This window comes from Micropterus salmoides, unplaced genomic scaffold (assembly GCF_014851395.1).
Source record: "Micropterus salmoides isolate LMB-PRFRI ecotype aquatic unplaced genomic scaffold, ASM1485139v1 Ms_hic_scaffold_3, whole genome shotgun sequence".
Taxonomy (NCBI): domain Eukaryota; kingdom Metazoa; phylum Chordata; class Actinopteri; order Centrarchiformes; family Centrarchidae; genus Micropterus; species Micropterus salmoides.
Window position 1 is genome coordinate 5036609 of NW_024042261.1, and position 27509 is coordinate 5064117.

General features: G+C 42.6%; 1 protein-coding gene and 1 pseudogene across 2 annotated transcripts in view; both read left to right on the plus strand.

Moving 5' to 3' along the window:
• Positions 1–2066: 2066 nt before the first annotated feature.
• LOC119883217 lies at positions 2067–12618 on the plus strand (annotated as a pseudogene).
• A 12246-nt stretch (positions 12619–24864) lies between these two features.
• The window catches only part of sez6b (seizure related 6 homolog b), a 225338-nt gene continuing 222693 nt past the window's right edge, over positions 24865–27509 (plus strand). For both annotated transcript variants that reach the window (XM_038694227.1, XM_038694228.1), the window contains exon 1: positions 24865–25250. In XM_038694227.1, coding sequence (XP_038550155.1) covers positions 25178–25250 — 73 coding nt within the window. In that variant the 5' untranslated portion in view covers positions 24865–25177. The remainder of the gene's footprint in view (positions 25251–27509) is intronic.

Sequence of the window (27509 nt, forward strand, 5' to 3'; positions counted from 1 at the left end):
CAGTCCACGTGAACACGGAAGAGCCATGTGAAACATTTCTTTTCTGCTGCAAGGCTTTTCTTTCCAAAGGAATTGTTTCTGCCAGGTGTGATTATGTTGATTTCCCATCAGACACAGACAAAATATAGTATATTTCCACTGGTGACAGATGTGTGGCTGGAGATGGAGGGAGGATCTTGAAGCTGAGTGGAGGGATTTAAAACTTTGTGTCTTTCTTTTGTCACCTAAAAGCAGAAGCCCTCACAACACCAGCCTGTTTAAAAGTAACAGTGGCTCTGCTCAAAGCACAGAACCATCAAGCTCAGTTCTCTTTTACTTGTTAGACCTGATTATTTCTTCTAGAGAGGTGGGATTCATTTAGGACTAGGATAATTTACTTAAAGGATGAGGCTGGAGATATTTTCTATTTTTCTTACTGTACTTCTACTAATGCAGGCCTAAACATTGGATTGGATTTCCATGAAACTTATTTGCATGATGAATCTTACTGACTTTGGTAATCCCCTGACTTTTCCTCTACATTTGTGGTTCAGAGTGAAATCTTTTGACATCTATTGGATGGATTTCCATGCACTTTGATCCAGACATTCAAGGCCTTTGTGAACTTCAGGTCAAATTTTCAGCAAGTTTAATAGTTTAATTTAGGATGATGATGATGGTAAAGATATACACAAATGAGAATCGGTTCCATAAATATTATAAATAGATCATGTCGCAAAGGTTCAGAGAAAATGCTGTATTTCTTATCTATTTTGCTTATTTGCTCACCCAACACTACATTCAAATCTCAAAAAAGTTACTTCACATGATGACCTGTTTGCTTACACTTTCCTCACACAAATAAAATACAGTATGTACTGCCACACACATCTCTTAATACTTGCATATTCACATGATAAACCCTGATGATACAGGCCTTTATTCTGACACCTCTATCTGGCAAATTTTTACATTTACTTCGCCATCACTGCTAAAAATTAAAAACAGATTCTGGACCTCAACTTTTATCTAGCAATTTGGTTTTCTGTACAATACAACCTCACAGAGCATTTGCGTGGTTATAGACTTGTGTGTTCAGACTGAATGCAAGGTGAATTTCAGAGGTGGCCCAGGGTGTCATGTGACAACACTGATGAAATGACACTTTGCTACAATGTAAAGAAGTGAGTGAACAGCTTGTATAACAGTGTAAATTTGTTGTCCCCTTGAAATAACACGATGTGGCAGGATGAGGTTCTTTCCCTCCCTCTTACCTGTGTACGGGAAGGCGCACCAGCACACCTGGGGCTCATCCCCTTTGATTGGGAGAGGTGGGGAGTTGCCTTTTTAAGCCTGTGTGACGCATTTGGGTTTCTGTCTTCTCCTGTTGGGTGTGGAGACGTGTCTGGGCTGGCGTGCTGCACATTTGTTGCCATTGCCAGAGGTTGTTAGTTTACTGCGGAGTGGTAAGGAAGTCTTTTTTTTTTTTTATCTTTGTGCCTTTCAGTGTTTGCTTTGTTGGGCGGGTGGCACTAATGAGCGTTCTCTCATAGAGCCGACTTTGTTTCGGCCGTGGATATTCCCCGTGTGGATAGATGAATACTGGGCTGCTGGCATTGGGTATCTCGGTAAGCTGCATGCCTCCCTCTTCGTCCTATTTGGTGTTTATCAAGATCTGATAGTCTTATTTGTTATAGCTGGGTGCTGTGTGGATTGCTTGCCCCCCCTGCCGGGGTCTGAGGGTGGCGTGTCCCGTAAAGCGGTAAGTACCTTGATTGCCTGTTTGCTACAATTTATCGTGGCCCTGTTTTTAATGGTGTTTTCACATCACAGCGGGACCGAGCAACAGCCGTGTGCATGCTGCTGTCGAGGCTGATGGGTGCCACAGTTATCTAAGAGGTTAACACTCCCCGGCGCGTTTCTCCTACTCTTGCTGTTCTGGATATCGGTATAAAACTTTGCTGTGTATTGATACAGTGTCTGGATATTTGAATATCCAGACATTGGCTCTGTAAATATTTGATGTATATTGCATGTGGGTTTGTTTGTGATTTTCTTTGTGTTTGATTTTGATCCTTTAATTACGCATGCGGGTTTGTTGATTTGAATGGTGTTTGTGTTTTTTTTTCTTTCTCTAATACACATTACATATCTTTTCTTAATACAGCAGGTGTTGCTATTTTAAAATATGAAAAAATAAAATTGTGTGTTTTTTTTATAATTACTTGATTGTCTCTGCCCCCTAATTTTGATAAAACGATCTGTGTGCTTTAAAGGTCTTGGGCTTATCCCAAGTGGCGTTGTCGGACATTTTCAGCTTCTCGAGTGTTATAGACCGCTCGTTTCTGCCACATATGCGTGCCCAGCACTTGGCTGCCGCTGACCAGGCTCTTCATCTTTGATCATTTGGAGGGAGAGGCGAAGGAAGAAATTAAATTCTGCTCTAGTGCTGACCGAAAGGACACCGCTAAAGTCTTTGCCGTCTTGAATGAGCTTTATGGGTGTGATAAGTGTTACATTTCCCTGCAACAGGTTTTCTTCTCCCGGCGACAGCTCAAGGGTGAAACGTTGCAGGAGTTTTCTCTAGCCCTCATGTCTTTAATGGCCCATGTTAAACAGCAAGCCCCAGATTGTATGCCCAACGCTGATGTGCTGCTCCGGGACCAATTTATTGAACATGTCCTTGACTGCTGTCTTCACCGTGAGCTTAAACAACTTGTTCGTCGGGATCCGTCTATAGCTATGATGAAACTTCGTGCCGAAGCCATGCGGTGGGAACATGAGGGTTTACCGGGTGGGGCGCGGGGTCGTAGCTATTCTTTGCCTTGAGCGTTTGGTCTTCAGTGTGGTGTCCGGGGTCGTGTTCAATCCAGCCCTCAGGTCTCTCCACCAAAACCTACTATAGGTGTCTGCCGGCGGGTGTGACTGAGGATAGGACTACATTGGCGACTGCTAACGCCCAAACGGTTTCTTCCTCTGTGGCTGATCGGGTGGAGTCGGTGGCTCTGCCAGTGTTGGATGACCCAGATAGAGAAAAAGTCAGGTCATGTAAGTCAAGGTCAAGTATGACTCTGTCTTTGCCACCCATGAAAACAACTTGGGGTGTACCACTCTTCTTTCTCATGACATACCCTTGCTTGATGAGGTCCCAGTCAGGCAGAGATACCGCCGCATTCCGCCCTCAGAGTATGAGGCAGTAAAGACTCATATCAATCAGTTGCTTGAGTCCCAGGTCATACGGGAAAGCTGTAGTCCCTACGCTTCTCCCATTGTGTTGGTGTGGAAAAAGGATGGAAGTCTGCACCTGCGTGTGGATTATCGCTTGTTGAACAGCAAGACTCGGAAGGTTGCATTTCCTTTGCCACGAATAGAGGAAAGCCTTGATGCGCTGTCGGGGGCCTGCTGGTTTTCAACTCTTGATCTTGCCAGTGGTTACAACCAGCTCCCTGTTACAGAGCAAGATAGGCCCAAAACAGCCTTTTGTACCCCTTTTGGCCTTTTTGAGTCTAATTGCATGCCGTTCGGCCTGTGCAATGCGCCGGGCACCTTCCAGCAATTGATACAGAGGATGTTTGGTGACCAGCAGGGTCAGTCTCTCTTGCTTTATCTTGATGACATCATCATCGTGTTTTCATCCCCTGTAGATCAAACAGCGTCTTGAGATGGTGCTCAGGCGCCTCCAGACTGAAGGCTTGAAGGCTAGGCTGGAGAAATGTTCCTTTTTCCAGCAAGAAGTAAAGTACTTAGGTCATCTCAGCCCAGGGGGTGTCTACTGACCCCAAGAAGAGGCTGTGGCTAAGTGGAAGCGGCCACAGAATGTGTCAGAGCTGCGCTCCCTTTTGGGGTTTGCCAGCTATTATCGTCGATTTGTTGAGGGGTTTGCTGAGATGTCGGGCAAAAAGCCCAAGAAGGGCCTTAATAAGGCTCTGGAGGCTGTGTGGACCACGCAATGTGAGCAGAGTTTTGAGGGACTGAAAGACCGGCTTGTTTCCGCTCCTGTATGACTTACAGCTCCATGAAGTTGGAGTTCTTAGCCCTTAAGTGGGCTATGACGGAGAAGTTTCGAGACTATTTGTTGGGTCACAAGTACATGGTGTACACCAATAACAATCCATTGAGCCATCTCCAGTCTGCTAAACTGGGAGCTACGGAACATAGGTGGGCAGCTCAGCTTGCTTCTTTTGATTTTGAGATCAAGTACAGATCCGGTCGTAGTAACCGGAATGCTGATGCTCTTTCCAGGCAGTATGCTTCGGGTTTAGGGTCTGTTGTACCGTTGTTGCCGAGAGGCCAAGTTTCTCTTGATCCGCAGCATTGCCAACCGTCAGAGCAGCCTGTAGTAACTACATTGGCCCTGGTCTCTGTGTTGCCAGCTTATTCAGTTTCTGACCTTCAGTCGCTACAACAGGATGATCCCCTGTTGAAGGCGATTTTGGTGTTCTGGCGACAGAAATCCCAACCTACCACAGTTGAACAGCGGCATCTTTCTAAACCAGCTTTGATGTTGTAGTGAACAACGGTGTGGATTTGTGCATTTTATATTGAATAAATTTGGAGCTACTCCAGTCCGTTAAGTTACGCTGGACTAATTCAGGAATGACCAAGTTCCATTTTAAGCCTTTTTCGTCGAGCCAACTTCACCGAGGTCAGACCGAGCCACGTGGTCTTGCCAGCTACAACGAATGAAACCTGAAAACAGCCGAGTTGCCAGACAGAGGAGGTGTTTTCAATCAGACACGGAGAACCCCAGAGAATCCCTAGCAAAAAGCCAGGATCGGCAGCTAGCGTGGGACCAGCAACAGGCCAAAGCAGGCCGCCACAAGCAGTAAGACTTAAGACACATTCTGTGTTCTGGGATGTCCCTTTTTTTTTTTTTTACTCCTAAACTCATAGCATTAGCTTACTTTCATTATTTCTTCTATGCCATGAGTCAAATGTTTCCCACAATCGAACCTCCATTTTTCATTGTTCAGCAATTGTTTATTTTCCCTGTATCCAACCATCTTTTTATCACATTAGTTAGAGAATAAATTCACTGTAATATAATCAAGAACTGTGTGTGTGTTGCCTATTTCTACGTCCCTGCCAAGAGAATTGACCCTTTAGATATGAGACTGACTGATTGATTTAAGATAATTGAGCGATTATTAACTAACTGATCACTAGTAATTGTAATTATTAAAACTACCTAGAGGTCCGGAGACTCTAGGATTATAACGACTCCGGTGGTGCCCTTAACGAGGAACATTGTTTTTTATGAATATTAAAAATTCATAATCAATTCTCATAAATTTATTAAATTGCATAACAAAATTTTAGGTTTGCTACAATGTTACACCAGTGGGGGCGCTTGGTGGAGCTCTCCAATTTTTGCTGCCTGCAGCTCTCAAGCAGGAGACCCTGAGTCTGCTTCACCAGCAACATGGTCATCAAGGTATCGAAAGGACCACAGCGTTGGTCCGGCAACTGGCCTGGGATGTCTGCGGACATCCGGAATTGGGTGCAAGAGTGTGAATGGTGTCAGGTCACAATGGACTTTGGGCAGGTGCCACATAGTTTTATGGGCCATCTACTACCTCTCGACCCAATGAAATATTGGCCATTGATTTTACACTGCTGGAGCCTTCTCGAAATGGGTTTGAAAACGTGTTGGTCATGACAGATGTGTTTAGCAAATTCACAGTAGCTGTGCCTACACGTGATCAGAGGGCCTCTACAGTGGCCCAGGTTCTTGTGGCTGAGTGGTTCTATAAGTTTGGCGTGCCAAGCCGTCTGCATTCTGATCAAGGGAGGAGCTTTGAAAGCACTTTGATCCAACAACTTTGCTTGATGTATAGTGTAACTAAATCTCGCAGTACCCCTTACCATCCGGCTGGAAATGGGCAATGTGAGTGTTTCAATCGTACGCTCCATAATCTTCTTCGAACACTGCCCCTGCCACAGAAGCGGGATTGGGCTCCCTGTCTACCTTATGTCCTTTTCTGCTATAACACCACACCATCAGGGTACTGGGGAGTCCCCATATTATGTAAAATGTAAATGCTCCGTACTTGTATAGCGCCTTTCTAGTCTTTTCGACCACTCAAAGCGCTTTTACACTACATCTGCATTCACCAGTCACACACATTCATAAGTGCTCAAACGGAAACTAACATTCACACTCACTCATACACTGGCGGAATAGCCGCCAGGGGCAATTCGGGGTTCAGTATCTTGCCCAAGGACACTTCGACACACAACCAGGGGGAGCCAGGGATTGAACCGCCGACCTTCCGATTAACGGCCAACCCGCTCCACCTCCTGAGCCCTGTTATTTCCTGTTTGGTCAGGAACCAAGGCTCCCGATTGATTTCCTCTTGGGGCGTGTGGAAGAACCAAGGCCGGGGGATGAGGTTGGGTGGCAGAGCACCAGGAGAGGTTAAGGGTGGCCTTCGATTGTGCTCGTGAGTGGCTGCTAGCAACTACAAGTCGTCGGAAGGAGCAGCATGACCAACAGGTACGAGATGTACCGCTGAGTGTGGGACAGTTGGTGTATGTGAGGGATCATGGTGCTAGGGGCCGCCATAAACTGAAAGACCTATGGAGCTCGGAGATCCATCAAGTGGTGACCACTTTATCAGGAGGAGCAGTTTATGCTGTGGCACCTGTGAATGCACTGCATAAAGTAAGGAATGTACATCGCGATATGTTGAAGGCTGTGGTACAGCCAGTTGAGTCTGATCCCCCTCCAACTGAACTACCATTAACCTTGGGTATGGCTCAATTTGATGAGTCTTCAAACAGTGACCTGTGGCTATGGGTGTCCGACACTACATCAGGTGTCTGGTCCCTTGGAATCTTTTGCAGCAACTAGGCCAGATCAGGGCCCACTGCTTCAATCTTTTCAGTCGCAGCCGCAAGTGCCGCTGTCCTTGGCCTCAGAGCAGCCCAGTACAAGTGGGCAAGCTATGCGCCGGACTACCCGTTCCACTGCCGGTCATCATTCAAATGTTCATCGGCTTCCTCAGCCTGCGAGTAGTATGGCAGGTGGTCTGACTGGGAGACCTCCAGACCCAGCGTCAAACGTTCAAACTGTCATTTTTTGGCCGTGGTCATGACGTCAAGGGCCTTCTTTATCGTCGGGACGACGACACAAAAAATGGGGGTAGATGTGGCAGGATGAGGTTTTCTTTCCCACCCTCTTACCTGGACACGGGAAGGCACACCAGCACACCTGGGGCTCATCCCCTTTGATTGGGAGAGGTGGGGAGTTGCCTTTTTAAGCCTGTGTGGTAGACTCATATGGGTTTCTGTCTTCTCCGGTTGGGTGTGGAGACGTGTCTGGGCTGGCGTGCTGCACGTTTGTTGCCGTTGCCAGAGGTTGTTAGGTTACTGTGGAGTGGTAAGGAAGTCTTTGTTTTGCCTTTCAGTGTTTGCATTGTTGTTGTTCACATCACAGCGGGACCGAGCTACAGCCGTGTGCATGCTGCTGTCGAGGCTGCTGGGTGCGACAGTTATCTAAGAGGTTAACACTCCCCGGCGCGTTTCTCCTCCCACTCTTGCTGTTCTGGATATCGGTATAAAACTCTGCTGTGTATTGATACAGTGTCTGGATATTTGAATATCCAGACATTGGCTCTGTAAATATTTGATGTATATTGCATGTGGGTTTGTTTGTGTTTTTCTTTGTGTTTGATTTTGATCCTTTAATTACGCATGCGGGTTTGTTGATTTGAATGGTGTTTGTGTTTTTTTTTCTCTAATACGCATTACATATCTTTTCTTAATACAGCAGGTGTTGCTATTTTAAAATATGAAAAAATAAAATTGTGTGTTTTTTTTATAATTACTTGATTGTCTCTGCCCCCTAATTTTGATAAAACGATCTGTGTGCTTTAAAGGTCTTGGGCTTATCCCAAGTGGCGTTGTCGGACATTTTCAGCTTCTCGAGTGTTATAGACCGCTCGTTTCTGCCACATATGCGTGCCCAGCACTTGGCTGCCGCTGACCAGGCTCTTCATCTTTGATCATTTGGAGGGAGAGGCGAAGGAAGAAATTAAATTCTGCTCTAGTGCTGACCGAAAGGACACCGCTAAAGTCTTTGCCGTCTTGAATGAGCTTTATGGGTGTGATAAGTGTTACATTTCCCTGCAACAGGTTTTCTTCTCCCGGCGACAGCTCAAGGGTGAAACGTTGCAGGAGTTTTCTCTAGCCCTCATGTCTTTAATGGCCCATGTTAAACAGCAAGCCCCAGATTGTATGCCCAACGCTGATGTGCTGCTCCGGGACCAATTTATTGAACATGTCCTTGACTGCTGTCTTCACCGTGAGCTTAAACAACTTGTTCGTCGGGATCCGTCTATAGCTATGATGAAACTTCGTGCCGAAGCCATGCGGTGGGAACATGAGGGTTTACCGGGTGGGGCGCGGGGTCGTAGCTATTCTTTGCCTTGAGCGTTTGGTCTTCAGTGTGGTGTCCGGGGTCGTGTTCAATCCAGCCCTCAGGTCTCTCCACCAAAACCTACTATAGGTGTCTGCCGGCGGGTGTGACTGAGGATAGGACTACATTGGCGACTGCTAACGCCCAAACGGTTTCTTCCTCTGTGGCTGATCGGGTGGAGTCGGTGGCTCTGCCAGTGTTGGATGACCCAGATAGAGAAAAAGTCAGGTCATGTAAGTCAAGGTCAAGTATGACTCTGTCTTTGCCACCCATGAAAACAACTTGGGGTGTACCACTCTTCTTTCTCATGACATACCCTTGCTTGATGAGGTCCCAGTCAGGCAGAGATACCGCCGCATTCCGCCCTCAGAGTATGAGGCAGTAAAGACTCATATCAATCAGTTGCTTGAGTCCCAGGTCATACGGGAAAGCTGTAGTCCCTACGCTTCTCCCATTGTGTTGGTGTGGAAAAAGGATGGAAGTCTGCACCTGCGTGTGGATTATCGCTTGTTGAACAGCAAGACTCGGAAGGTTGCATTTCCTTTGCCACGAATAGAGGAAAGCCTTGATGCGCTGTCGGGGGCCTGCTGGTTTTCAACTCTTGATCTTGCCAGTGGTTACAACCAGCTCCCTGTTACAGAGCAAGATAGGCCCAAAACAGCCTTTTGTACCCCTTTTGGCCTTTTTGAGTCTAATTGCATGCCGTTCGGCCTGTGCAATGCGCCGGGCACCTTCCAGCAATTGATACAGAGGATGTTTGGTGACCAGCAGGGTCAGTCTCTCTTGCTTTATCTTGATGACATCATCATCGTGTTTTCATCCCCTGTAGATCAAACAGCGTCTTGAGATGGTGCTCAGGCGCCTCCAGACTGAAGGCTTGAAGGCTAGGCTGGAGAAATGTTCCTTTTTCCAGCAAGAAGTAAAGTACTTAGGTCATCTCAGCCCAGGGGGTGTCTACTGACCCCAAGAAGAGGCTGTGGCTAAGTGGAAGCGGCCACAGAATGTGTCAGAGCTGCGCTCCCTTTTGGGGTTTGCCAGCTATTATCGTCGATTTGTTGAGGGGTTTGCTGAGATGTCGGGCAAAAAGCCCAAGAAGGGCCTTAATAAGGCTCTGGAGGCTGTGTGGACCACGCAATGTGAGCAGAGTTTTGAGGGACTGAAAGACCGGCTTGTTTCCGCTCCTGTATGACTTACAGCTCCATGAAGTTGGAGTTCTTAGCCCTTAAGTGGGCTATGACGGAGAAGTTTCGAGACTATTTGTTGGGTCACAAGTACATGGTGTACACCAATAACAATCCATTGAGCCATCTCCAGTCTGCTAAACTGGGAGCTACGGAACATAGGTGGGCAGCTCAGCTTGCTTCTTTTGATTTTGAGATCAAGTACAGATCCGGTCGTAGTAACCGGAATGCTGATGCTCTTTCCAGGCAGTATGCTTCGGGTTTAGGGTCTGTTGTACCGTTGTTGCCGAGAGGCCAAGTTTCTCTTGATCCGCAGCATTGCCAACCGTCAGAGCAGCCTGTAGTAACTACATTGGCCCTGGTCTCTGTGTTGCCAGCTTATTCAGTTTCTGACCTTCAGTCGCTACAACAGGATGATCCCCTGTTGAAGGCGATTTTGGTGTTCTGGCGACAGAAATCCCAACCTACCACAGTTGAACAGCGGCATCTTTCTAAACCAGCTTTGATGTTGTAGTGAACAACGGTGTGGATTTGTGCATTTTATATTGAATAAATTTGGAGCTACTCCAGTCCGTTAAGTTACGCTGGACTAATTCAGGAATGACCAAGTTCCATTTTAAGCCTTTTTCGTCGAGCCAACTTCACCGAGGTCAGACCAAGCCACGTGGTCTTGCCAGCTACAACGAAGGAAACCTGAAAACAGCAGAGTTGCCAGACGGAGGAGGCGTTTTCAATCAGACACGGAGAACCCCGGAGAATCCCTAGCAAAAAGCCAGGATCGGCAGCTAGCGTGGGACCAGCAACAGGCCAAAGCAGGCCGCCACAAGCAGTAAGACTTAAGACACATTCTGTGTTCTGGGATGTCCCTTTTTTTTTTTTTTACTCCTAAACTCATAGCATTAGCTTACTTTCATTATTTCTTCTATGCCATGAGTCAAATGTTTCCCACAATCGAACCTCCATTTTTCATTGTTCAGCAATTGTTTATTTTCCCTGTATCCAACCATCTTTTTATCACATTAGTTAGAGAATAAATTCACTGTAATATAATCAAGAACTGTGTGTGTGTTGCCTATTTCTACGTCCCTGCCAAGAGAATTGACCCTTTAGATATGAGACTGACTGATTGATTTAAGATAATTGAGCGATTATTAACTAACTGATCACTAGTAATTGTAATTATTAAAACTACCTAGAGGTCCGGAGACTCTAGGATTATAACGACTCCGGTGGTGCCCTTAACGAGGAACATTGTTTTTTATGAATATTAAAAATTCATAATCAATTCTCATAAATTTATTAAATTGCATAACTAAATTTTAGGTTTGCTACAATGTTACACCAGTGGGGGCGCTTGGTGGAGCTCTCCAATTTTTGCTGCCTGCAGCTCTCAAGCAGGAGACCCTGAGTCTGCTTCACCAGCAACATGGTCATCAAGGTATCGAAAGGACCACAGCGTTGGTCCGGCAACTGGCCTGGGATGTCTGCGGACATCCGGAATTGGGTGCAAGAGTGTAAATGGTGTCAGGTCACAATGGACTTTGGGCAGGTGCCACATAGTTTTATGGGCCATCTACTACCTCTCGACCCAATGAAATATTGGCCATTGATTTTACACTGCTGGAGCCTTCTCGAAATGGGTTTGAAAACGTGTTGGTCATGACAGATGTGTTTAGCAAATTCACAGTAGCTGTGCCTACACGTGATCAGAGGGCCTCTACAGTGGCCCAGGTTCTTGTGGCTGAGTGGTTCTATAAGTTTGGCGTGCCAAGCCGTCTGCATTCTGATCAAGGGAGGAGCTTTGAAAGCACTTTGATCCAACAACTTTGCTTGATGTATAGTGTAACTAAATCTCGCAGTACCCCTTACCATCCGGCTGGAAATGGGCAATGTGAGTGTTTCAATCGTACGCTCCATAATCTTCTTCGAACACTGCCCCTGCCACAGAAGCGGGATTGGGCTCCCTGTCTACCTTATGTCCTTTTCTGCTATAACACCACACCATCAGGGTACTGGGGAGTCCCCATATTATGTAAAATGTAAATGCTCCGTACTTGTATAGCGCCTTTCTAGTCTTTTCGACCACTCAAAGCGCTTTTACACTACATCTGCATTCACCAGTCACACACATTCATAAGTGCTCAAACGGAAACTAACATTCACACTCACTCATACACTGGCGGAATAGCCGCCAGGGGCAATTCGGGGTTCAGTATCTTGCCCAAGGACACTTCGACACACAACCAGGGGGAGCCAGGGATTGAACCGCCGACCTTCCGATTAACGGCCAACCCGCTCCACCTCCTGAGCCCTGTTATTTCCTGTTTGGTCAGGAACCAAGGCTCCCGATTGATTTCCTCTTGGGGCGTGTGGAAGAACCAAGGCCGGGGGATGAGGTTGGGTGGCAGAGCACCAGGAGAGGTTAAGGGTGGCCTTCGATTGTGCTCGTGAGTGGCTGCTAGCAACTACAAGTCGTCGGAAGGAGCAGCATGACCAACAGGTACGAGATGTACCGCTGAGTGTGGGACAGTTGGTGTATGTGAGGGATCATGGTGCTAGGGGCCGCCATAAACTGAAAGACCTATGGAGCTCGGAGATCCATCAAGTGGTGACCACTTTATCAGGAGGAGCAGTTTATGCTGTGGCACCTGTGAATGCACTGCATAAAGTAAGGAATGTACATCGCGATATGTTGAAGGCTGTGGTACAGCCAGTTGAGTCTGATCCCCCTCCAACTGAACTACCATTAACCTTGGGTATGGCTCAATTTGATGAGTCTTCAAACAGTGACCTGTGGCTATGGGTGTCCGACACTACATCAGGTGTCTGGTCCCTTGGAATCTTTTGCAGCAACTAGGCCAGATCAGGGCCCACTGCTTCAATCTTTTCAGTCGCAGCCGCAAGTGCCGCTGTCCTTGGCCTCAGAGCAGCCCAGTACAAGTGGGCAAGCTATGCGCCGGACTACCCGTTCCACTGCCGGTCATCATTCAAATGTTCATCGGCTTCCTCAGCCTGCGAGTAGTATGGCAGGTGGTCTGACTGGGAGACCTCCAGACCCAGCGTCAAACGTTCAAACTGTCATTTTTTGGCCGTGGTCATGACGTCAAGGGCCTTCTTTATCGTCGGGACGACGACACAAAAAATGGGGGTAGATGTGGCAGGATGAGGTTTTCTTTCCCACCCTCTTACCTGGACACGGGAAGGCACACCAGCACACCTGGGGCTCATCCCCTTTGATTGGGAGAGGTGGGGAGTTGCCTTTTTAAGCCTGTGTGGTAGACTCATATGGGTTTCTGTCTTCTCCGGTTGCGTGTGGAGACGTGTCTGGGCTGGCGTGCTGCACGTTTGTTGCCGTTGCCAGAGGTTGTTAGGTTACTGTGGAGTGGTAAGGAAGTCTTTGTTTTGCCTTTCAGTGTTTGCATTGTTGTTGTTCACATCACAGCGGGACCGAGCTACAGCCGTGTGCATGCTGCTGTCGAGGCTGCTGGGTGCGACAGTTATCTAAGAGGTTAACACTCCCCGGCGCGTTTCTCCTCCCACTCTTGCTGTTCTGGATATCGGTATAAAACTCTGCTGTGTATTGATACAGTGTCTGGATATTTGAATATCCAGACATTGGCTCTGTAAATATTTGATGTATATTGCATGTGGGTTTGTTTGTGTTTTTCTTTGTGTTTGATTTTGATCCTTTAATTACGCATGCGGGTTTGTTGATTTGAATGGTTTGTGTTTTTTCTCTAATATGCATTACATATCTTTTCTTAATAGAGCAGGTGTTGCTATTTAAATATATGACAAAAGAAAAATAAAATTGTAATTTTTTTATAATTACTTGTGTATTGGAACTAGTTTATTGGCTTATTTTGTAGGTTCTTAGCACCACCTAGTGGTGATTACAAAGCTGCTCTGAAGAGGAAGTGAGCGAATTGTAAATAGTCAGGATGACAGGAAGTGGTGTTTAGGAACTTCCTTTTCCACATGGGCTCGTAGAGGAAGCATCACAGTTAACAATCCTCGCAATCCTGTGTCTTTAAGTCCACCAAACGGATTAATCCGTAAGTCATCTTCAATATACAGTGGTATTGTTTTTGAGTGTAGTCAAATTATTTATGAATATTGGTAGATGATGTTAGTGTATTGTTGGATTGACATACCTACTTTCAGTACCTGGTAACAGTCAGTACCTGTTGTTGTGATAGTATTCCTTCTCTGATAATGTACTAGAGACATTATTTAGTACATATAAGGTACTTACATGTTTGTATCTTTGTGTCCTTTTTGCAGTTTTACAAATTACATATTTCCCTTCATTAAATCCTGCCAAACACAACAACCTGCCTGTTCCTTGGAGAATGCAATGCTGGAGAATATAATGTTAAGCTAGCTGTATAGCTGAAAAATACGTTGCCTGCAACAACTTTTAGTGAGGACAGCATAACTTGATTGTCTCTGCCCCCTAATTTTGATAAAACGATCTGTGTGCTTTAAAGGTCTTGGGCTTATCCCAAGTGGCGTTGTCGGACATTTTCAGCTTCTCGAGTGTTATAGACCGCTCGTTTCTGCCACAACATCAATAATGTCTAAACCGCTGGCAACAAAAGTGAGTATACCACTAAGTGAAAATGTCCAAATTGGGCCCAAAGTGTCAATATTTTGTTTTCCAGCACTGCCTTAACCCTCTTGGAGTCCTCTTCCACTCCTCCATGACAACATCACGAAGCTGGTGGATGTTAGAGACCTTGCGCTCCTCCACCTTCCATTTGAGGATGCCCCACAGATGCTCAATAGGGTTTAGATCTGAAGCCTTTTCTCTTAAGAGATGTACTAACTTTTGTTTGCCAGCAGTTTACACAATAATGGTTGTGTGATGTGTTATTTTGAGGGGACCGCAAATTTACACTGTTATACAAGCTGTACACTCACTACTTTACATTGTAGCAAAGTGTCATTTCTTCAGTGTTTGTGCGTATGTTTGTGAGATACTTTACATGACAATGCTACAGTGTGGCATTGAATACCGATTTGCCCTCTAAGCTTGTCACCAAGTTCAGAGGCCTTGTGTTCAAACCACTCTCTGTGATTGGATCTTGAACTTCCTGATGGCCAGATCACTGGTGGTGCACAGCACCCACCACTTCACTTCAGGAAAACAATTTATATGTCAATGTCAGCAAAACAAAGGAGCTGATTGTGGACTACAGGAAGTAGACAACAAGTCCTATATTGTGTTTTGGCCTGTGCCCAGAATGATTCCCTCTCAAGCCTACAGAGTGCAAGTACAGTCCAGTTAACGGGTTTTTCTGGAAGTTGCACACTGAACTTTAGCAGGTAATTTTGATTTCATGACAGAAGACGAAAACCTGCTTACTTCATGCATCATTATGCTGGTCACACTGATCTCAAATATCAGATCTGCATCACATGAGGGATAAACAACAGCTAAACAGGGACATTTTTTGCAATGTGAACTCGACTCTAGAGAGACTCATCTATGCAGGTCACACCTGGTCAAGGCACATAGAGAAAGAGGGAAATTAGCTGACCTCTCTTCACTAAGCAGTAGCCTTGCTGGACTGCTCAAGGAAGCATGCAGTGGATGCATGCAGTGGCATACTGAATGAGCCAATTTGTGCAGTAAGTAACTTACTGCACAATCGTTGAAACAACTATAAAATCACTGTTATATAAAACTCAGCCGAATTATGTGTCATGTCAGACACTTAAATGATGTGATATGTAGATAAATAAGTCACACAGGGAGGGATGTGGTTAGAGGTGAAGTAATAATATCTTTAAATGTTTTTACCATATATTTATGATGGTCGGTTGTCACATACATCCAGTGTGTTCTACATAACAAGACATCTATGCCTATTGAGGCAGAACAAGAGTAAACTAGCATTGTGGCTATTATTTATAGCCAGAGCATATACTGAAAAATGAAACCTTGATTAGATGTTTTTCCCTAATTCCCCTGTCCTGCACTACCAGAATAACTTCAGGAGGAGCCACCGAGGCAATCTATCCTTGATTCCGAAGGGAAATGCTTTCGCTCCTATCACATGTCTAATAGAAGCAGCCACGACACTATTGCTTATTAAGACAAATAAACCCCAGTGCCAGAGCAAAGGTGCAGAGGAACCTTAATGTGATGCCGTTATTAGGAGGCAGGAGAACTGAGCCACTTGCTCTACTCCACACCACATCCAATAAACTTGCTCTACTCTGATCTGAAGGGAATGGATACATCTGTCACTATGGTGTGTACTGCTTTTTCTAAATCCTGCTAATTACTGTCTCACACACTTATGGCTGCCTGACAAAGGGAGTGAACAAGAGAAGAATACATATGGGGGTGGGGGGTGGGCTGCTCATGTCTGGGGCGTGTGGCATGTCCCTGGGCCTGGGATCTGTCCTTTTGGGGGTCTTGTCCAGCGGGGGGTGGTCTCCCGGTGCTGCCCCACACAATTTATGTTGTCAGTGACTGTCAACATTTCCCCTCTTATGGCTGTGCTGTGTTGTTTATTTATTCTTCCTGATTTTTTCATTCTCCCTCAGTTGTTTTCTTACGTCTGTTTATTGCAACAAGCCCTCCAACCTAAACGACAACATAGGTTATATTAGTTTTTTACAATCACTTAGGCACTAATTTCAGTCAGCTAGCCTTTCGGCTAGTTCTAGACTAGCCAGTTTCCTGCCTGATCTCGCCACCTTCGGAAATATGAAAAGTTTTAGCAAATATGACAAAAAGTTAGGCGACATACTGAACCTTTAAAGGTGCTTAGTCGAGTTTGCATGTTAACAAATACAATAATTACACAGGTCCCACCAACTCTAACACCAGACAAGAACGTTTCTGCAAAATCCCAGGTTTACAACCTTTTTAAAGGGGCATTATGTAGTTTTCAGCGGCCTCTAGCGGTGCAGTTCTAAGATTGCAATCAGGTGTGTGCTCGTGCGCGTTCTCGCTTGAACTAATGAGCGAGCAAATCCAAAACACAACCACTTTCATACAGAAATACCACAATAAACGCTGAAACACCAGCATGCAGGCTGTGGTTTTTCTCCAGACATGCTTTGTACAGCTACATCTGTTCTTGCAAGCAAAAATCAACACTTTGACATGATACCGGTGTAACACCAAAGTCTGTGACCTATCAGATTTTGTGACTAAACCTAACCAAACGGCAACTACTTCATCAGCAAAACCTCTGGTGCTTAACTTCCCATTTGGGTCACAGAATCTGATAAGTCACACATTTTGGTGTCACACCAGTGGTACACAGGATAGTAATATGGGTCATGTTGGCTGATGAAGTAATATTGATGTGAAAAGCGATACAACTTTGCATCGAATAACATTAGCAACTGCTCCGCGTTAGCCGGTGAGCTAACGTGACTTTCTGGTGTGACTGTTTTTACCTGACATCATCTGAATCTCGTTTGGTCTGACAGGCATCATCACATAAACCTTTACTCTTGTTTTTATTCTTAAATGGAGTTTATGTTGGAGTCATTGTTTTATGGTGTTAGTGGACTGCATGTCTGCGTGTTGTTGCTGTAGTCAGAGAGAGACTCGGGAGCGAGCACAGGGCTGAATCCGACCCGGCGTCCTCACATTAAAAGCAGAATAGTGGCTGATGCAAGCAACAGAGAAGACAGGTGTGTGCTTCATTTTGAAGTTTTCAGGCCACTGACAATAAGGCATTGAAAATTTGATTTATCAATATGTAATTTCATTGAAAAACTTATATATATATAGCCCCTTTAACATTCACTTCCAACATTTTAAATACAATATAAGGAATATGACAGTGATAGTTAAGGTAAGAGAAAGATTGTGGTCACAGTAAAACAAAAACATTAATTGCAGGTCAGTGACTGAACATGAACTCTTGTCTCCTGCGGAGTACACTTGTTGAATCCCACGTGGCAAAGGCAGACTTCGCCAGTAACCATGCTTCTCGATAGTATTTTGCAATCACAGAATGTAAATAAATTGAATTGCTACTGCTGCAGAAAAATATCTGGCCATAAATAATATAAAAAATTGTGTCTGATATGATTAAAAGCGTATTAACTTTAAACTCAAGTGTACAGGCACATCCAACTTGAGATTATATATCTGAATGAACGCATGAAGTTTGTTTACATCAGCAACATTTGTAAACAGGATTATAACAGGCTGATTCTTTATTGGCAATGGAATGTATCTAATACATTTCAAACTCAGCTGTATAGTTACTGTATGTATGTGAATAGACCTCACATATATATGGTCAAAAGACTGCTGCTGACTGGGCCTTTAATGTGATGAGTGCCTGTGCATGACTTGCCTTTTACATACAGAGTGTTGAATCTATGAATAGCTTCTCTGCTGTGAGGCAAAGGTGCGTAAATCACAGAAAATATGTTGAGGAGATTCAACACTGTGTTTCACTGAGTTGGAGACTTTCTCCCGCATTGATGTAGTGAGTCATCTATTGGTGAGGTGAGCAGCAGCTGCAAGGCTGGACACATACTGGAGCGATGTGGAGCACCTTGGCTGCAAAAGCTTAAGAACCCAGAGCTGAGATCTGCTGCCCAAAGGCCTTCATTAGGTTTTGAGTAGCCAGAGGTGAGGTAGTAGGATGACTCAAAAAAAGTGATGCAAAAGAATGTGCTGATAGAGGGCTGCTGATGAAACACTGTCAAATCTAACCTATGCTCACTGAGTCAAAGCAGTTGGGGGGACAAATCAAGGGAGTATGTAGATTTCCAAAAGGAAGCTCACAGACAAGATGCAAGCTTATATATCATCATTAGCTGAAAAGCAAAGCAATACATTCAACAATTCTGCATTAATCCCCCAAAGACCATTGTCTACACTGTAAAAAAAGAAAAAAATCTGTGATTTTAAAGTTTTATTCCTTTTTATTTTACAGTTTTTTTCCTGTATTTTTGAAATACATGAAAATATCAAAAAATTGCAAAAATAAACTGTGAATTTACATGTCTAATATAAAATAACATAAAAAACGTGTAGCTGTGATTAACCATAACATTATGGTTAAAATGGTATTTTAAAGAAACAAGAATTGTTACAAAAAAAACTGTTACAATACAATTTCCCGTATTTTCACAAATATTAATTTTATTATTTAAAAGAAAAAACTGTTAAAAATCTAACCTATGCTCACTGAGTCAAAGCAGGTGGGGGGACAAATCAAGGGAGTATGTAGATTTCCAAAAGGAAGCTCACAGACAAGATGCAAGCTTATATATCATCAGTTAGCTGAAAAGCAAAGCAATACATTCAACAATTCTGCATTAATCCCCCAAAGACCATTGTCTACACTGTAAAAAAATCTGTGATTTTAAAGTTTTATTCCTTTTTATTTTACAGTTTTTTTCCTGTATTTTTGAAATACATGAAAATATCAAAAAATTGCAAAAATAAACTGTGAATTTACATGTCTAATATAAAATAACATAAAAAACATGTAGCTGTGATTAACCATAACATTATGGTTAAAACGTTATTTTAAAGAAACAAGAATTGTTACAAAAAAAACTGTTACAATACAATTTCCTGTATTTTCACAAATATTAATTTTATTATTTAAAAGAAAAAAACTGTTAAAAATAAGTTTAATACTGTAAAAACATTTCTTAAACTTGGTACAATTAGTAACAGTTAACAACAAAAAACATTTGTTCTGTAACTTGACATAGATTTTCTTGTTAACTGACAAATATCTCCTTTAATTATTGATATTTGGAAAATAAAAACATTGAATAAATGTTATTTTAATCAGTATAGAGTTGTGTGTCTACAAGTATTGTTAAACTGTCGAAACACAGTTTTGATCATTGAAAACAGCCATAATTACTGTAATTTCACAGCTTTTGACTTTTATTATAATTCTTCTTCATTTATTATAAAAGTTAGATTAACATAGTATATAATTGCCCCAAAGTGGTAAAATTACAGTTAGGTAATATTTAATTTATTGTTAAATGACAGGCGTTCACACCTTTTAATGGGGTTTAAAAAGAAAACTTCCTGTAAAATTACGGGTTTGTGATGAAAAATTAATTTTAATGCCATTTTACAGATACTTGATTGAAAAGTCTTAGCTATAGGTGTATTATCAAAACCTAAAGTAAACATTTTTAAATCCTGTTTTTTCATTGTTCACATTATTTTAGATATATCCATTTATCCTATAATAGAGACCAGAAACCCATTTTGAGTAATCTTGTACTTTGGTTATTTATGACAGTTTCAGACATCCTTAAATGTACTTAATTTGAGCAAACTCAGACATTTATTCATTTAGATGATGCTTTTATCTAAAGCGTCTTACAATTGAGGTCGCACGTGGATGGGTCACAGTGGGGGATTGAACCCGGGTCTCTTACACCAAAGGCAAAGACTTGATGTATCCAAAGACTTCTTCCCGGGTTTCAATATGATATTTTATGACTTGCTAAAGCCAGTTTTTGTATCTGGTAAGTGTTGTTACCGCTGTATGTGTTTCTCTGTGCTGTGCATCCTTGTTCCTTTTCTGTCCTCTAGTTCTGCCCCAGGAGTGCTACAGCTGATTGCTGAATTAGGTCCACCTGGCCTTGCAAGGCAGTGCACAATTGTGCACGGGAGTTGGGGAAGTCAAAAATTTCTAAATTAAGTTGGTATACAAAAAAGATGCAAATATATGCAGTAGAAAGACAAGTGCGAATGTGATGTTTTTCTTGGCAGTCTAAATGAATTCATTTGTTTGTAAGTTTTTGGTATGCAAGCCAAAAATACATTTTCAGATTCGACTGACTTTGCACAACAACACCTCTGGATGACCTAAAGAAACCACTTCTTAGCTCAATTGGAAAACATAAACAACGGCAAACAAAATCAACAGTATATCTATCCAAGGTCTGCAAGACATTAAGTATGTTTCCCTTAATAATTGGTATGGCGACCAAATTCTGGAGATGTGTTAGTCCATAGCCCTCTCCACAGAATTGGGGAAGAATTCAACTCTGGTGGCTACATGGCTGCAAAAATGACAGATCAGATAACCACTCCCCCTCCACCACCAGCTCTTCCATTAAGTGTGAGCAATGAGCAAAAGGCAGATGATCTACACTAGCTTGCCGTTCTTTACATCCAAAAAGCTTGACAGCGTTTGATTTACAATATAACTGCATTGATAAATAGGACAGTGTGATCTGACGGTATACACTATGTAGGCAAAAGTATGGGGACACCCCTTCCGAATCATTGAATTCAGATGTTCCAATCACTTCCATGGCCACAGGTGTATAAAATCAAGCACCTAGGCATGTGGACTGCTTCTACAAACATTTGTGAAAGAATGAGTCGCTATCAGGAGCTCAGTGAATTCAAGCTTGGTACCTGTGCAATAAGTCCATTTGTGAAATTTCCTTATTACTAAATATTCCAAGGTCAACTGTTAGTGGTATTATAACTAAGTGGAAGCGATTTGGAACAACAGAAACTCCGCTTTGAAGTGGTAGGCCAAATAAAATCACAGCGGGGTCGGCGCATCTGCAGAAGCTGCCAACTTTCTGCAGAGTCAAGAGCTACAGACCTCCAAACGTCATGTGGCCTTCAGATTAGCTCTAGAACAGTGTGTAGAGAGCTTCATGGAATGGGTTTCCATTGCCGAGCAGCTGCATCCAAGCCTTACATCACCAAGTGCAATGCAAAGCGTCGGATACATGGTGAAAAGCACGCCGACACTAAACACTAGTGCAGTGGAGACGTGTTCTCTGGAGTGACGAATCACGCTTCTCTGTCTGGCAATCTGATGGATAAGTCTGGGTTTGGTGGTTGCCAAGAGAATGGTACTGGCCTGACTGCATTGTGTGAAGTGTGTAAAGTTTGGTGTGGGGGTGTTTTTCAGGGGTTGGGCTTGGCCCCTTAGTTCCAGTGAAAGGAACTGTTAATGCTTCAGCATACCAAAACATTTTGGACAATTTCATGCTCCCAGCTTTGTGGAAACAGTTTGGGAATGGCCCCTTCCTGTTCCAACATGACTGCGCACCAGTGCACAAAGCAAGGTCCATAAAGACATGGATAAGCGAGTTTGGTGTGGAGAACTTGACTGGTCTGCACAGTCCTGACCCCAACCCAACAGAACACTTTTGGGATGAATTAGAGCGGAGAGTGCGAGCCAGGCCTTCTCATCCAACATCTGTCCCTGACCTCACAAATGCCCTTCTAGAAGAATGGTCCAAAAGTCCAATGAACACACACACACACACAGCTGATTACCAGTTTTAGAACAGTATTTTGACGTTTTTATTAAAGGAAAATCTAGTATTTGCAGGTGTTGTATCATTCTTTTTTACAATATATTGATTACATTAACAAGATTTTTATGTCAAATTATATAATAATACTCAATTAAAAGCAGCACTCTACTATACATTTAACCCTGATTATTTGTATTATAGCAGTGTTCAACTATATTTAAAGCTAATTTAATTGTTTTTACATGTGTATATGTTCTTAATTAAACAATAAAAGCCCCAAAAATTGCACAAGATTATATGTAAAATTAAAGTTACAGACTTGTCATTATGGAATATTACCGTATTTTTACGAGTGGGTTATTTACTGTTATGCAATGGTATTTTTCTGGCGCCCCAGCTGCCGGAATATTTCCGTTTTTTTCCCTTTTTTTTTTTTTTTTTAACAGTGTATACTTATGTATGGTTCACAAGTGTTTCTTCACTTTTATGCAGATTTAGCTATTTCCAGAGCAAACATGTTTGAGTTCATTGTATGGCTAATTTCTGACTGACTGAAACACTTCATTTTCATTTTTTTATTGCAATGTTTTACAATTGTTATATATATATACACTTAGATAGATTAACCATTCAAATTCTGCATTATTTCTCAAACTGTTGCTGGCAGATACTTTTAGCTATAGCTAGCTAACTAATTAAGTTATCGTTAGGTCTGTTAGTTGGAAAAAAATTATAACACGTAATGTTAGAAGACAGCTGTACATGTTGCCGACCAGCTCAGCAACATGTACTGGAGCAAGAGTTTCAGAGTGGTGAGTTATTAATCTGTAACAAAAGTATCTTTCATCCATAAAGGTTTAACTGAGCTCTGTCTCTACATCACAGGAACAACTTTATGTCCACTGACTGCCTGGAGGGTAGCTAGTGTTTGGAAGGGAGAGGAGAGCTGTGCTGCAGCTCAGTGTTTTTCCATCTGTGTTTTTTAGGGCGTGTCAGAGTATTCGCTTAGAGAGTAAGATACTCCTTACAAATTTGATCTTTTTGCTGTATTACTACTACCCACACTGCTTTAACAAGTGGAGAAATCCAGAACTTGACAAGTCTGCCATGCTTAGTTACAGTAAGCTATGACTGGACAATTGCTGTTCGTGAGAGGGGTTTAGTTCAATTGCTTTGGAGTTTTAGTGTGAAAATTAACTAAGTATATACCTCAAAGTCCCGATGTATTTTTCAAAAGGACTGGTCCAGGAAATTATCTGCATATATATTTGTGTTTTATTTTCATGGAAATAATTATTTTATTTTGTTTTTATTGACATTCATTGTTAAGAAAATAACTTTGTTTTGTTTAGCTTTGAGTTTTGGTTGCCATTATTTTCTTTGTGAAATACTGAATATGTTTACATTCCGACTTGTTATGGCCCTGGAGTCATATTTGTCATTTGTTTTCTTTCACTGTCACCTGTTCCAACACGTTCTCACTCCCGACTCATCACATATTGACACTTGGTCAAGGCCCTTTGGCGTCGCTTTTTAACACCCTGGGTAACATTTTAGAGTCAATTTTAGATGTATAAGACTCTAATGCTAGCGCTTTGAAACATTGCCATTTTGAAACAGCACGTTATTAAAGTGGTGAAATGTTGCAATTTGGTTAGGTTTAGGAGCAAAATGTACTTGATTAGGTATAGGCAACAAAACTACTTGGCTAAGGTAAGGAAAAGATAATGGTTTGAGTTAAAATAACTACATATGCCTACATCAGTTACACAAGTTTATTTAACTCGCGTAACTTCAACAGAAATATTTTATGTTGACTTTTTGTTTCACATGGGACACAACCTCCTGTCTCCTAGTTCAAAGTCCGGGTTCTGGACCTCCATCCACCCCAACCACCTCCTTACTCAGTCTAGGTTAGGTTAGGCTTGGTTGTTAGTGCTTCATCTTTTCTATACAATTTCAACTGTTAATCTGTAAATTCCCTTTGTTCTCTGACCTTGAGTGGGAAGAGTGGGGAGCCACACTATATGTTGCATCCAAGTTGCCTCTAGACCTTGGACGTAACACACTAGTATCCAGGTTTTGATCACCCTGATCACATCATCAGGGTTATTTTCTCAGAATTGACAAACCTCCTTCAGAAGACATTTTTCACTGGCTGAGTGGTACAGTGATGTGTGATCTTCATTTGTGAAGTGCCTCTTTGAGCACTGGTATGGTAGCAGTGGTATTATATTTAACTTTTTAAGTGATAAGTGTTTTTCTGTATATTAAAAATATAGCACTTTTTTTTGACACATTACAGTCATCAGGACTGTTGTATTAGACTGCATTTGGCAGGGCTCAGGCGTTAGAACAGGTCGTGTGGTAATCTGAGGGTGGCTGGTTCGATTTCTGAACCACAAATTGCTCCCGGTGCCTGTGCTGTTGTGAGTGTGGATGAGCACTATGGAAAGAAAGCACCATATCGCTCCTAATTCCATCCAGCTGGCACCTTGCATGGCAGCCTCTGCCATCAGTGTATGAATGAAGTGTGAATGGGTGGTAAACTGTTTTGAGTATTCAGTAGACCAGAAAAAGAACTGTGTAAATACTAATATGAGTCTATAAGTTTTAGCTAGGTGGACCTAATAAACTGGCAGCTGAGTGTATAAAACTGGGACCATAATGCACAATGAGTAGGGCTACTTTTACTTTTGATACTTATAGTATATTTAGGTGATTCTTTACTTGTACTTAAGTACAATGTTGAATGTGGGTTTTTATTTTATTGTGGTATTACTACTTTTACTTTACTTTTGTATTTTGTATGGAAACAAAAAAGTATAGAAAATATTCAGTCATGTGAGTTAACACAATCAAAGCGCCCTCACATACATATCCGAATTATGATGTAATTATAGTGTTTAGTTTAGTGGCCTGACTACCAAACTCGGAGCTTCGTTTGCTTTCCCTGTGTTTCATTGGCCAACGCTAGGAGCTGTCCGTGGTGCTGATGCACGGCGGCGGCGCTGCCCTGAAGAGGATGCTCCCAGCACCGAGCACAGAGCGGGCCAGCAGCAGCAGCAGCAGCAGCTCCACAGTCTCCAGCCGTCACTCAGTGGAGTCAGTACAGCCAGCAGTCTGTAGTCGTGGTGGCGGACCGAAACTAAAAGCCCTTCGTCTCTGTCAGTGAGTGAATTCAGACTGCAAACCGGGCTGAAGTCAGGAGAGGAGTGTTCAGTGTGTGTAGTCGGTGTTCGGCGGCGCTCAGTGTTTCAGTCCGCCAGAGGAAAAGTGTTGATCCCAAGGACGTTCACCACGGAAAGCCGGAGAAGCGCAAAACGGGAAAAAAACCGTCATGAATGGGATCAGAGATTATTTCCCTCTCCTGGTTGTTCTGGTTGCGGTCGTGACGGACATGGAAGCTAAAGGTAAGAATTGTCAAAAATAACTCTTTTAATTTATTATTCTCTGTCCGCGGTTAATGAGAGTGATCAGAAGAGAATTTTCGCCGCCCGACCTCTTCTAAAATCGAAGCTTTCCCTTTTCACCGTTTTCTTTTGTCAGTCCCTCCATGTGCTCACATGGCTCACTGATTTTCCTGGGAAAACACGCTCCTTAATGTAATGAACTCCTGAACACGAACAATAACGTGACATTTTATTATATTTTAGGCTGTGATCATCAAGCCTACAGACAGTACAAATCCTCAACGCTTATTAAAGTTATCAGTCAAAACACATTTTATATTACAGGAATCACAGTCCAACAACAATTCAGACTTCTTAGCCTATATGATGCCTCTATAGTTTAATTATCCTTTCCTCAAGTTTCAGTTTTCAAGAAGGAAAAAAAATAGAGTAGGCAAAGAGGCTGATAAAAATGTCATTTTCCAGCCTTGGAAAAAACTAGAAGTGCTCCAAATGAATGCAGCCTATCTCTTGGTGCTCTTGTCACAATAGTGGAATGGCTGATAGTGTTTTTGCAGCCTCCCTGCATTATTCATATCCCCTGACAAAATAGAGAAGGCTACAAAACATGGGTGATGTTAGAGAGTTGTCTCACTGGATATTTGCAGCAATTTAAACAATCACTCAATATTTTCTACTTCCTTGCACTTCAAATTAAGTCCTAGAGAGTTATTAAATCAATTCTCACACTTCAAAGTCGGTGCATTAAAAAAACTATTATCCAAATTTCAGACAATTAATCTTTGTATTGGAGCGATACCAAGAAATAAACTTTATCTGAAGAAGAAGTTATCTGAAGACAAGCTCCTTCTCAGTCATCAGTCAGTGGTCTTTTAATTGAACGTGTGTCTGTAGACACAATTCAGGTTCTGATAGATGTTTACGCCTGTGTTTGTGTTTGCATAATCAAGAAAATGTGTTGACTGGCTTTGTGCATTCAGGTCTATGTCTGACTGCTGACATGTTTGTGAGTGTGGCTAAAAGCAGATGAATAACTGTGATATAGATGGATTGAGCTGCTTAATATCTAGTACAAATATTGAAAGTTTTGTGGATTTTTTTTAAGTTGAGCAGTGAATTTCATCTATAAAATCAGTCGTTCAGAAATGGGATGCTATAGTGAAAAGTTAACGGTTCCTCCTTCACTCATTTGTTCAATGATGAGGTTGTGTGGTTACCATCACAATGTTTTCACACACAAACCCTTTTAGTTCACGCGCACGCCCACACACACACACACACACACACACACACACACACACAACCAAATACAAGAGGTCCTTGCTTATTTTTACACTTCCATAAACAGAGCCGTGTCCTAATTACATACTAAAAACTGACTCTAAGCAGATTTGAGTCTGTAGTGGGTTCCCACAGGAACATGAGTATGTGAACTAAAACTGCTTTTGACTACCCTGTACTGTTGATGTGCACTATTGTCCCACAATATCATACAAAAGGGAAATGCATAAGCTAGTCTCAGCGAGATTTATTTTATATAAGTGTGTGCGCATTAGTACGCATGTGTGTGGTTGCATATGAATGTATGTATGCGGAAGGCACCATACTTTAACCGAATGTTGCTACACCGTGGCACTGCCAGTAAACATAAAAGAAGAAGGAGTTGAGACACTGGTGGAGGCAAAACGCATCATGGCAGTCAACAACGCAGCTCAGGCTGAAGCTGTCTCTTTACTTCAGAATCGAGACAGCGATGTACCACAACATAGCGCCATAATAGAAGAATGTAAACATTACCTTCATCAGTTCTGTTTGGATATGTTCATTGTTTTTGAAATGACAGTAAAGTAATTCTTATATCCTTGCCCATGTACCCACAGCTAATGTTAGAGCTAGCCTTAACTAATATGGTTATTGTTAGCCTACTCACCGTACCCAATCTGACTAACATAAATTTAGAGCCAACTAACCAAATAATTCTTTTTTAATGTATTAATAGCAATTACATTACATAAAATTCCACGTAACGGAACATTTACTATGCTATACTATCACGGTGACGTAGAATCAGTTTTCATCGATATGATTGGCATAGATGTCGGTATTTTCAGCCACTAAACTCAGAACTGTCAACATTTTTCACAGTCTGAATTTTTTTATTTTATGAAGAAACAGTTGGAAAATGTGTTTCTCAAAATAATTCTTATGCTTCATGAATGGCCTTGATTATGTCGTTTAACTCTGATCCATTTATGCCAT